Source organism: Manacus vitellinus, unplaced genomic scaffold (genome assembly GCF_001715985.3).
Source record: "Manacus vitellinus isolate BGI_N305 unplaced genomic scaffold, ASM171598v3 scaffold_54_pilon, whole genome shotgun sequence".
In the NCBI taxonomy this organism is placed as follows: domain Eukaryota; kingdom Metazoa; phylum Chordata; class Aves; order Passeriformes; family Pipridae; genus Manacus; species Manacus vitellinus.
In genome coordinates, this window is record NW_021940645.1 from 184,429 (window position 1) to 197,511 (window position 13,083).

Genomic DNA, 13,083 nt, shown 5'->3' on the forward strand with positions numbered 1-13,083 from the left:
TTTCTTTAGTAGTACTGGCCTCCCCTAGTTTACTCTGTTTTCCTATGTCTCTTTATGCTATGTTGAAGGAGTCTCATACAGTGTGCACAGTGATTTGGCGAGCAGTGTGAGAGACAATTTCTTCTATGTTATACAGCACCCTGCCAAACACTTAGCAGGCATGTAAAGAACACAGGACCAGTTTTACCTGCTGTTGTGAAACACTCCAGCTGTCATATTGCAATGTTTCTCTTGCAAACCCTCCTTGCTGGTGTGGGCAGTGTGCCAGAGGTGGTGAGCAACCTGCAGCATCCGTCCAGAACCTGAAGAGCCAGCTATGTGGGCTGCTGTAATTGTCTGAGGTGTTCGCCTTAAAGTGATGTGGAGAACACCCTTACTCTTAAGGAACCCTCATTTTTAGCTAGGGCCTCAGTTTTATTCCTTATCCACAAAGAGCACAGAGCAAAATAATTATTCCTTTGTTGAGTGTTGGATATAGTAACAGTGAAGAGGTGTTAACTCGGCATCTCTTAAAAGGACCATTTTTCTCATGGCATATCTCTTACTTCAACTGGTTTGGCAAAGGTGTGGTCCTACTGATTTCATGCTACCCCTGTCCAAGTCCAACCTGACTCAGTTTGTGAAACCACAAGTCAAATCAAGGATCTTTGCTAAGCAGTCTCATAGCTGAGATGCATTAATGCTATTGAGTAAGCTAGTTCTTCGATTTTGGCCTTTATATCTAATTTCCTGCCTGGATACAGAAACCTGTTCTATATTTTCACTTGCAGATATAAAGAAGAGGTAGATTAAATTTCACTTTAAGAAGAGTACAATAAAGTTCATGAACATTTTTCAGAACATGATATCATCAGTTCTCTGAAGTTTTAATCCCAGACACTTGATTTTTCCCCAATATGCCATAATGACAGGCCAGCTTACAGCTTTGGGTAACTTGGGGATAGCATGACACTGCAGGGGTAGATAAATCCCTCTGAGTGACTGACTTAGCTCTGAAAACCCTTTTCACTCAAGGTGAGTTTCAACAAACTCTGTAACTCTTCTAAAAAGTTGTCAGTGCAAGTTTTTTGAAGTGAGGCTTGTAGTTTTTGTTACTGCTACTAAGTAAAATAAATGACATCCACTGTCTTGGTTTTCAACTGAGAATGTTAGAACAACTTTCCATTGCTCTTGCAACCTCTCCCAACGAGGCAATTGTATCAGAAGATGTAGTAAATACAGGCCCTGAATGAAAACAGTGCCATGTGCTATTCTCTGCCCTTTGAATACAGTGTGCTTTCACTGACTGTCCACTTTGAGAATCTAACAGTGTTGTACTACAGAAGGGTGAAAGGGAGGAATTTGTGTTCCTGAATATTTTAATTGGATGTTGGATTTGCATGATGTCTTTTAATCAGTCTGGGAGAGGCTATTGGATAATCAGATGTGAAGAACAAAGTAGTGACACGGACATACAGACCTCAGTGCCTTTGGAGGCAGCTTTATCTGGTGACACCTAGTGAACTGGAAGGCTTTTCTTTGAAATCTAAAACAAGTGTAATCAAAAAGGACAAAATACAGGATTTATCTTTCAGCATCAAAATGAATTTTCTCTAACCAGACATAGAAAAAATACTTATTTTCATAGTAAAACTAATACACATGAGGAGGTTTTGCTTTTTTTTTGTTGTTTCTAAGAACCAAAGCCCTGTGTCATCAAAGCATTTTAAACATTTGCTACTAAAGCAAACCTGAAATGAACTTTAGCATTTTTATCAGTGTAAATCTCAGCACATAAAATTAACCATGCATTAAAATCTGAACCAAGAATCAAAATGACCATATATTGAACTGGTGGTAATAATAAGGCATTACAGCTATACCCACTCCATTCTAACTTTAATGCATACTTTTGACTGTGGATATAGATAAAGTGTTTGACAGAACAGAGCAGTAAGTGTAGTTGCTTATTCAAAGCACTAAATCAGTCCTGTCAAGATTGTCATCTCAGTATTTAATAATTTTTTTAGATTTACCCCTTCATTTCCAAAGAAGAGAAACTTGGCTTCTAGTCACTGCTTATCAGGAAGATAGAGCTGCTGGTTTATTATTTTTTTCTCATTCTAATGAAATGCCTTTCTCAGTTAGTGTTTATTCATCTAATGCATGCTTGGAACACTCTGTGGGAAGATCCTTGCTGATAGTCTGACTTCATGGAGGAGTAAGGACTTTCCAAATGAAACTTTATGTTCAAATTGCACTTCTGGAAAAATAACTTTTGAAATGTTTTACTGGCAAAAGTAAGAGATTTTTTTATTAAAAAAAAAAAGGAAGGAATATGGCTATATTAGATTAACCTGATTCTTACTGAAGTGCCTTATACAGTGGGATCAGCTGGTCATGTTCTTTGGAACAATATGAGAGTTTCTGTAGGATTCTGCCTGCTCATTCCTCCAGTTTAGATTCTCTTCCCTTGTGACTTGTGCTGGATTTCTTTCTTGCAGAGGACTACACCCTACTTCACTCTTACCTGAGCAGTTAGGAAATTACTTTCAAAGTCCCTATATTGAAATAGATAACTCTTAGCAAATCATACAAATAATCAATCTGGTAGGCTTCACATTTTATAACTATTGAAGCAGGTTAGATGACTGGGAATATCTAGACAGAAATAAAAATCAGAGCTAATGAAAAAAATCAGCTAGTGTCACCAGTTAACTGGATGCAGAGGTCTAAAGGATTATCCAGTTCATGGGAGGAAGCTACAACTTGCCTCTGAGAACTTTCTCTATTCTCTATCAGTAATATTCTTCAGATTAAATTGGGACAATTTATCACTTAAATTGCTTCCATCTGTAAACCTCTTTATAACGATTTCAATTCCTTTAATTTCATATTATTATTATTGACTCAGAGAGAAGTCAATGAGAAAAATCAATAAACACCCTAATAAGGTAAGGACAGTCTTTGCTATGAAGCCATGCAAGGCTCTGCTGTAGATCAGCATCTTGCCTGCTTAAGGGGTGTCTCATTTTTGGATTCAGGCAACCCAGTTGAAATAAAATATCTTTGAGCTCATCAATTTTCTAGAAAAGTCTCCTTCTCACCACAGAAACTATAGTGTAATCAGACTGGCAGGTACAGGAGCATCCTGGAACAGAGCAGTGAAGGCCTGCAGGGTGTTGAAGTGCCCCAGGAGCTTTGTGGAGCAGCTTTGGTGGCAGTGCTCCCTCTGACCTCCCTTCTGTCTCACGCTGTGGGCTTGTCTGGTCTGTTCACTTCAAACCTCTAGGGAGCATCACTCTGCCGTGGTTTTAAATAACTCAGAAGAGATTAGTTGTAAAAAGAAGATCCATCACATCACTCCTCCCTCTGACTGGGCAAGAAAATTCTAATTCATAAATCAAATGTTGCCTTTTCAGTAACATTGCTCATTATCCCAGTGGTGCTGAAGTTCCTGACTTGCTCTGTGTGGTGTAATACCTTTTCTTTCCACATAGTTTATTCACCTCAGGCCAGAACTCAGTAAATTATTTTAGTCTGCTCTGGTCAATTTGAGTAAATTCCTTTGGGCCAACTTGTATTTTGTAAAAGGCTGGAGGGGAGTATTTTGGGCTAGAGTCCCCAGTTGCCAACATATTCCATGTTTTTGCCCTGTGAAGCAAATACAGAGGAGCAGGCAGCTGTACAGCTATGAGAAGAATGCTATCATTCCTAAAGCATTTCCTGCATGACCCTGGGCAAGGCTGTGTTTCCATGCTTCACTTCCCCAGCTACGAACTGGAGACACTTGGAGTGGGAAGTTCAACAGTGCATTTCTTCTGAGGCCTCCAAAAGAATTCGGTCATGGTCTTTAATGGCATTCCAGAGCAGACTAACAAGGCACAGAATATCCTGCCCTAGTTGTAGAAATTAGAACCCTGCTCTGGGGAGGGTAAGAGCAGACCTGTTGGATTATTATCTGACTTACGTAATGTGTCAGTCGCTGGTTCGTGCTCCTGCTCACCAACCCCACTGCACGAATATGCCAAAAGATAAGGGCTCAGGTTGCACAACCAAGTGACAGCTGTTACATTCTTTCTCAAGCGTTCCATTGCTCTGACCTTGGGGACTATCTGGCAGCTGATCCCCAAACCATAAACCGAAGTGCTGTTACCAAATAATCTGTAATATTTACATTCAGTAAACACCTACACTGGGTGTTTACTGAATAAATCAGAAAATTACCCAGTTACCAATTTTTTGGAATAGAAATTAAACCCCTTGCTATAAATATAAAACTGAAACTAGCCTATATAAATAAAGTTTTCATTCCTAACTCCAGTGATTTTCATTCAAACAAACCTATAATATTGCTAAATGTGGTGTATCATGAATATTAAGTTATGTGAATTCTCCAACAACAATATCTTAGAAAAAGATGATGAATATGGTGTCTAGGACTGAAGAAATTAAGGTTCAAAGGATGAGTCAAAGACATAAAGAACTGCACTAGCTAGTTAGGATCTAACTTTACATGGAGCCCGGAAAAGAACAAAAGACTGAAACCTCTTGACTCAGCAATACTGCTCACATTCTCTCTAATCTCTAACATTGGCTAAGTATGTCCACCCAAAATCTTTATTTGCACACACAGCCTACAGATAGGAGGCATCAGGGAGCCAAGAGGCATGCCCAAACTCTTTTTTAAAAAAAAGGCAAGGTGCCTCGATTATGAAACTCGCAGTTAAAAGGGAGTACAGGTGCCCACTATACTCAGCACAGAACTTTTCAAATTTCTTCCCCTTGTGAAGTTATGAACTTTCCTCTCTTGGAAATCAATTTAATTCCTATAAGTATGTGAATTTATACATCTGGACTTTGGTGTTGCACAGTAATAACTTGTGACCAATTTTTTGCTTTATCTTTTTTTTTTTTTGCCTTTGTCCTACTCTTTCAATTATTCCTGGTCATTAAATAAAACCCACAAGCCATCAATATTCAGTGAAGTCTCTTCTGTCTTCAACTACTTTTGTAGGCTTGCTACAAAAAAATCCATCAGGCTACCTAAACCCTTAGACTGGAATCAATCTTCAGATTACCTGACACAGGGAGCGGAACTCTAAATACAGTACAAGAACCATCTGGTTGGTTATTTTAGTGGTCTTACTGGATCAGACAATTTTATATTTATTTATGTAATCCAGCAAGGATATAATATATGGGAGAGAAATGCATAAAATGTACTCTGTTGTTGGTTTTGTGGGATTTTTTTGATACACAGGAAAGTAAGGTCTACTGTGCATAGGTGGCCCTGCAGCCAATAAGAGCTTTGCAGGATCAAAAATCCCATGTATAGTTCTGAGGGCTACTGAGTTTGAAGTAAAAGTAAATTTTAAAGTAATTTTTTTCTCTACTTGTCATAGGTTATCTTGCCTGGAGTACAAGAAACATCAGGCAATAGGTTTTGTCATTTGTTCTTAAATAAGAGCGCTTTGGAGCACTTTTAGCTTGTCAACAGACAGACAACCTCCTGTAGCAAGTAGTACCTGGGTGACTCTTTATCCTAGATAGATATAAACTCATATACCTCCCCATGAATATGAGGATTGCCCTGTTGGTCACTCATGTAAATTATATGTCCCAGGTGAAGCAAGTAAGAGAGAGCAGTTCTGTGAAAATAAAACTGCAGTGTAAATTGGCTTAATCTGAGCAAGAAAATAAATTCTTGCCTTCCTTGCTGTTGAGATCTGTAGCTGCTGTGAGGTAGAGTGTGATTCTCTCTTCCCTCCTGCTGTGAGCAAATGTTCTCTGTTCCTCAATTTGACAAGTGTGAAAAATCGGGTAAATTTCTGGAGTTGTTTGTTGTCGCTGCTCTTGCTCTTACTACTTTATGATACACTGCAAGATATTATCTCCCAGATCACAATTTGGATGCAATGCATGCACAGAACAAAAGGACAGTATTTGTCCAAACTGTTTACAAGGTCTCTGACTCTGATCTAGCCAAGGCTATCTGGCTTCAATCATTAGCAGAAAGGAAAGGGCAGAGAGGATAGTTAGTTCTATAAATCAAAATGCCATGCTGGCACCCAGTGCAGAGCAACTGCTTGCTGCCAGACATTCAAGGTTGAACCTGGCAAGTTCAGACTGGTTCCAAGAGCAGCAATTGATTTACTCAGGACAAAGCAGGCATGATTGCTTTGGCAGAGGGAAAATGTTGCTTTTTTTAATTACAGACTCCATGAGAGATGAGTGTGTGCTCTTGAAGATATGGTTGCAAAGCTTTAGGGATTTTCTGTGAACCAGGGAGTGGATAATGGGTATTGGTATATTGGTGCCTTTAGATATTTTTCCCGATCTTCGTGTTCTCTCATCTTCCCTCATTATTAATTGTCCTCTATGCCTGTCCTTCTCTTGAGACTAAATCCCACTTTTTTTGGAGGAGGAAGAAATTAGCATCCAATTTGCATTCCAAAGAACCAAAAGAATAGAACTATGTTCAGCACAAGAGGCAAAGAATTATAAGACCAGATCAGAAATGTGGCTTATTTCATGGTGGATATCTAAGAAGCTGTAGCCAATTTTCTAATTAAGTGAGCTCATGGCTGTTTAGAACAACCTGGAGTGTTAGTGTTCTATCCTTTCATTCAACAGTTTTGCTAAAGATTTATTGTTATTTTAAGATTGTTCCAGGAAACATGAATTCACAAAGTTCTTACTTAGAAAACTGTTTGATCAGACAACATTTTGGTTTTTGCCTTGTTACTTTCTGAAAAGGATGCAACTCTGACAGCAGCATTATACAGGGCATCTGTCTCTAGCAGCCCACCATCAGTTGTTTCTCTGTTCTCAGTAGATTTGCCTGTTATAATGAACTCTCTGTACTTGCACCATGACTCATCTTGGATCTTTCCCTGCTAGATTTCCATGTTTCTGTGAGGTCTTTTTTGCCACGTGGTACTTTCAACATCGGTGATAATTCTGGTAGGACCAGCTGTGATGGAAGTTAGCAGTCTAAAACTGTGAGGTATAATTTTCCTTCTGCACCTTCACATTGGTGCTGCATCTTTGGTAGCGCCCAGATTTTCAAGTGATGTGGCAGAGATGTGAGTATGTAGAAAAGAGAGATTATAGAAGAATTGAAAAAATGACATTGAAGTTATTATCTTCAGTGGCTGCATGACAGGATTGTCAACAGTATTTGTGGAGGCAAGTGAAGAATTAAATAAACTTTCAAGATTAGTTCTGCCTGAGATTAGTTTGAGTTAGCAGCAGAACACCCACAACAGAAAACTAGAGGTTTTCTGTAAGTAAGTAAGTAAGTAGTAAGCAAACAAAAATCAGAATAAAGCAAGAAGGTGCATGAGGAGATGAAACTAGTCAAAACACTGAAGAGATTAAAAAGTACAGGAGAATAACTCCATGAGTGAGAAGAGGAGGAGGAGGAGAATATAAAAAGCTTGAAGGATGGAGGCACTGACTAAAACAAATACTTCCTAGAAATATGGAAATGTGGTGAGGTAAGAGTCAGAGGTGGTGAGGTGGCAGCAGTGCCACGTACATACCCCAGGGAACAGAAAAGAGAAGCTACTAACAGATGACTTCAGGGAGGCCAAGAGCAGACAAACATTCTTGCCCAGGAGCCAGCAGAGGATCAGCCTGTCTTCTTTGAACTTTGAAGGCAATAAAGTAGGGCTTTTGGAAGGTTTTATGACCACGCAGAAGGACTGGATGAGCCCCAGATATCTGCAATGTCAGTTTTCTTACCTGCGTAGACAGGAGATGTGAGGTCCAGAGGTTTTATGTTGAACCGATTGTTTTGTTTTTTACGACTGTATTTTAGGATTAAGTTGGAAATGCCTTTGTCTGAGATTGCTGCCATGCATCAGGAATGGTCCTAATTCTTTTTCCAGGTCATCTGCACTGTAGAGACCAGAGACAAGATCCACACAGCCCAGCTGAGGAATGCGCTCTTGGAACGCTACCCCACAACGACCTGGACTCAGCGGTGATGGGCACAGCCCAAGGGACAAGTATTTTACAGAGCCCTAATCTTGAGGCTTTCAGAACACATGTTATCTTTCAAAGCTGAACAGTTAGCAAATAGTGTCAGGATATTTATTTCCTGCTCAAAAGGTAGTGAATGTCTTTGGGAAAAAAAAGTTAAATGCAAGACTTTAGCTTAGCTAAGGGAAACTTCTAGTCTCTGCTGGTGTTGGAATTCAATAATTCTTTATCAGCTGGCTGGCTGGATTTTGGCTAGTGTGTAGAATCCAATGATACTCAGTAAATAAACAGGGAGAAGGCATTTCTCTTCACATCTGAATATAGATCTCTCAAAGGTCTTCTGATTTTGATGCTCCTAGTTAAAGTAATACAGCTCCTTCTGCTGGACTTTGCCATACTGCTAGTACAGAAATTTTCTGTTTCCAAGCCAGAAGCAGTTTTCCATTTGATGAATCTGCTTCAGGAGGTATATACATGTGTGTTTGAACACACTTCTGTTCTATCTTTGCTATCATGTGAGGAAAAATTATGCTAATAAAATGTGATTTAAACAAAAGCAAAAAACCTCATTGGAAGATAAAAGCCAATATTGTATTTTTTTTTCCAAGGGAAAATGATCCAATTTACAAAATAAGATTCCAAAATATGTTGCATAAATAATAAAAAAAAAAAGTGTTCTGAATACAATTAGACCTGATACACAGAATACAAATGTAATTCTCTCCTCAATTTTTGGAGACTCGGTATAAAAAGTAACATATAAAATGGCTTGTGTTTCTATATAAAAAGGGATCTCTCCACCCATGTGAATTTTGTAACTAGCATTCCACTGATCATCTTAGTCTGTCTAAAACAGATTCTATCCATCTCACCTGACAGATTAAGTACACAGTTAAGAGTGAAATATATTTAAAGACCACATGTTAATAGCCAGAGGCAGTGCTGGGAAAAGAGGAAGCCTAAGTCTTAGGCACATGGCTAATACAATTAACAAAGAACACATTGACCTAAATACCATTTTATCACTACAGGCAGAGACCTACTGATAATATAACAGAGTGGGATGGTAAGAAATGTAACAGAAATTCAGGCTCACTTCCAAATGTGTGTACAATGGTTGCTTTTCCATTTGGGCAAAATTTTATTTAAGCCCAGCTACAACAGAGCAAATATGCTGAATTTAACTGGGATTTACCAAAATTTTGGGTATAGGCATTTTAATGAGAGATCTTAATCCTGCTTCTAGCATCAAGTTTATAAATAGGTATATAAAATAAATATTATGTATTTAGCAGTGCCCTAGCAAAAGCTCAGGGGAAAATCCAGCAGAGTGAGCATCCTCACAGGCTGCAGGGGATCAATACTCTGTTCCTTCTTATTGTGGCTCATGAAGAAGCAGGAGTATAGAGTCTCGCAGTGGTGGACAAAAAATAGAAGTTCACTGATTTGGTCTGGATTTGGAAGAACCATATTGGTTTGCACATGAAACTGAAAAGTATTGATGCCCCAAAGGTTAGTTTTGTTCCCTTCTTGCCATCCAGTATGATGGGTATAGGCTTTGGTCCTGCAAATCAAAGCCTGTCAGACACAGCTCCTCTCTTCATGGTCAGAAGAGTTTAAGAAATCTGTATGGAAATAGATGACAGACTATATATTACATAATTGCTACTTCCATTGAAACAAGCAACGAACAACATCATCAAAAATGTAAAATCACTATAAATAAGGCTATAATTACCCCCTCATGTCTTTTGCAAAACTCTCAGGGAATTTTGAGGATGTCTCAGGTATCCACATGAGAAGAAAATGGGACTTAATAACCAATGTTCTCAGTAGTGGCTTCTGCTGTCTGAGTACTTGGTTTATGGTCTTGTATTATCCTGGACTCTTTTTTAGAAGCTCAGAGCATTAAGGACTTCATTTCTAATCAGTCTTCACAAAACTGGGGCGAGAAGATGTAGCAGACAGAGGAACCAAAAATCGATGCGCTCGAAATCACCACAGGATTTTGAAAGTGTGTTGGGGGGGGGGAAGAAAGGAAAGTGATGTCTAGAAGCTACTTAAAATGTCAAACTTGATACGTGCAGTTTGGTTTTATTTTTATTTTTTTAAGCATGAACATACATAAAAGTCTAAATCACTCTCCAGTGATAAACACTTTATATGTGAATATAATGAAACAGAATTGATTATCATTCTGTATTGCCTTTATTCAAGTCCATTGGCTTCAAAGATAAAATTAATATCTTCCAAGGGGAAAAACATATCAAAATTAAACGTTTAGAGGAATGTATGCAATTGGAAAGAGTATGAAATAGCTGTGCTACTAACCTTTTTGCATTATAAAATACAATAAGATCTGTGGCATTTCAAAGATCTAATAATGTGGTTTTGAATGTTTTATTTAAAGAATTTTTATAGAATGTTCTTATGTACCTTGAAAAAATAAGTTTAATGGCTATGTAAACATTTCTCAAATTATTAAATCAGCAAAACATAAATATAAGCATTGTATTTATTTTAAAAATAATTAAAATTGTGCTCTGCCATCTCAGCAAGGAAAGATTTGTCATTCTCTTGTGGTACTGATAGCAGCCTCATATTAAAAAAATCAGAGTTATTTTTTTTCCTGTGTCTGTCCTTGACATTGACACAAAATCCCCATCGTTTGTGCATCGTTGAGCTCTGAGCTGCCAAGGAGGTGAGCACAGCTGGGCAGTGTGGCTGCTCTTGCTCTGTGGAGTGCGATGGGAGATTTCTGGGGTGCTCCCCAGCATGGCTAGGTAAGGATCTCTCCTCACTGGCTTGGAAGGAGGTTGTGTTTCATGTATTAGCCCAGCTGCAAACACTGCCTCGCTTGTACCTGGCTGTGTTCCTGGGCAATGTGTAGAGTCTGGGAGCAGAGGTGCCTTGGGCTGGGCTTGTGTGGGTGAGTGAAGTCTGTGATGTCTGGTGGATTGGGCCTCGGGGATACTTACAGTAAGTATCATGAACTTTGGTAAACCAGTCCCTCAATTTCAGGGAGCAGCAGACCACCAGCTAAAATGCATGTACTTATCTTCAGTGGAAGAAGATGCTTTCACCCAGGTAATTCCACCAGTGCTAAGCTTCTTAGCTTTGGGAGCTGCCCTATGCTTTCACAGTTTGCCAGAGGCACAGCATGACTTCTTCAAAGGACTGATGCAAACAAGGTGTACCTTTAATTGAAACAAAATCTCTTCCCACACTGATTCCTTAATTTCTTCAGCCAGGTCCTGTTAGCTCTGGATTAACATCTAAAGCTCTGCCAGTACATTTGTGCAGCATCAGGAGCATTTCATCTCCCCATGCAGGTGGCATGTCCTCACAAGCAGCAACTTGCCTTCTAGAACACTGCTTATGGAAGATCCAGAAACGTGTTAGATCTTCCCATCCTAAAATGCAGTAAGTGCATTTGAGGTGTTAGTATTAAACTTTTGCTAGACCCAAACCTAGGCATGTGGTTTAGTGCCTGGAAAAGGAAACTGCAAGACTGTGAGGTTGGGCTGTAATTCCTGCCAGTCATTTATTTGATGGCCTTGGTTCTCCTGTCACCTTCTTTGCTGTTTGTTTAACAGCAGTCTGCCATGTATGGGATATTGAAGTTTGCAGAGTTTCCTTCTATTACAAACCTTTGCTTTCATATGCTTCCAACTTTTTGCTACATCTCAATGGAGGGGGAATCCTTCTGAATGCTGTACCCCCCTGAGCAGGTGAATTTCCCGTGATTCAAAAGCACTTATTTATTTTAAATAAAGCTACAGCAAAAATTGGTGGCTGTGGTTGGAAAATATTCTAACAAAATATGAATGTTTTGAAGTATGTCAACAGTGATCAACAGGGTCCCTAAGCCTGTACAGCTTTTCAGTCTGAAGAAAGGAAGAGTCCTTAAGGGGCAGAGCCGGATCAGTCACACCTGAATGCATCCACCAAAAGGATACAAGGGGCTTGCCCTGTGCTGTTGATGTCTGAAAACTCTTCTAAATGCAGGTATTCTGGTTTACTTGTTTGTGGGGGGATTTTTGCAACTATGAAAAAACCCCTTTTTTTCCACACTTTTGAAATTTTGGAGAAGAATGTGGTTTTCCTTCTGATAAGAGGTCTAGAGAGTCTTTAGAAGGACATTTTACCTTGTATGGTTCTAGACTCAGTAAATTGGCTCCCTGTGTATTCCCTCAAGAGGCACCTAAGTGGTTTTTCTTTGTGAAATGGTCTCAAAGAACATTGATAAATGATACAATGATGTTCCTTATACCTCTTTTCCTTCTGTCCTCTCCTTCTTCCCAGTCATGCATGTGCTGTAGTTATGTTTGGACTTGCAGAGGCTGTGTAAAGTCTAGTAGAGTATGTGAATTGTGCCATATTATTACTTCTCTTCTGAGGAGCAACAGTAAAGGAAATGCTGAGGGATTTTTTGTTTCTTTTGCTTTCAACAAATGATGGTAATTCCTTGAGCTGTTCATGCAGGTCTTGCATACAGGCACCAGTCTGAATAAACATCTTGCTTACAAGGTTAATTGAATGTATAGGCTGTTGGCCATACAGCAGAAGTTTTCATTAAGTCCTCAAATGAGTGGAGTCACTAAAAAATCTCTAGAAATATCTCTTTATTTTGTATGTGAATATCACCTACTGGGAGGCTGGGGAATAATTTTTATTTGTACGAAAAAATTTCTTTTGATCACCAATGCAGGTCAAGCTTGTAATGAACAAGTAAAAAAGCAAAGCATTTTTTAACTGGGTAGCCTTGTAAATAATGAAGTGAGACTGACAGCCTTGTTAACGAGGGCTCGTATACAGCAGTACTGTAATTAAAAAATGGAAATTGATGTTCCCCTCTCTTTATTCAAACATGCAGTATAAACAGAGAAGGAACCTACAGTTCAGATTCATTCATGGAAGCATTGCTGCATTGGTTAATTTTTTCTTTGTAAAGTTCATTTGCCTGGAAACCTTAAAATCAGTGAGCTAACAGTTGCTTTCCATAACTTTCCTCTAAAATCTATTGTATTTCTGTGGAAGGTTTGCAACTCTGACCCCCATCCCCTACCATCAAAGACATTGCCTATAGTGGTCAAATTTACTGCAGACTCTATG

General features: G+C 39.0%; 1 protein-coding gene across 4 annotated transcripts in view; it reads left to right on the forward strand.

Annotated features, from left to right (window-relative positions):
* LOC103762958 (putative threonine dehydratase) overlaps positions 1–10,531 on the forward strand; it is a 33,676-nt gene extending 23,145 nt beyond the window's left edge. For all 4 annotated transcript variants that reach the window (XM_029963179.1, XM_029963181.1, XM_029963180.1 and 1 more), the window contains one exon: positions 7,875–10,531. In XM_029963179.1, the coding sequence (XP_029819039.1) occupies positions 7,875–7,973 (99 nt within the window). In that variant the 3' untranslated portion in view covers positions 7,974–10,531. The remainder of the gene's footprint in view (positions 1–7,874) is intronic.
* Positions 10,532–13,083: the final 2,552 nt, after the last annotated feature.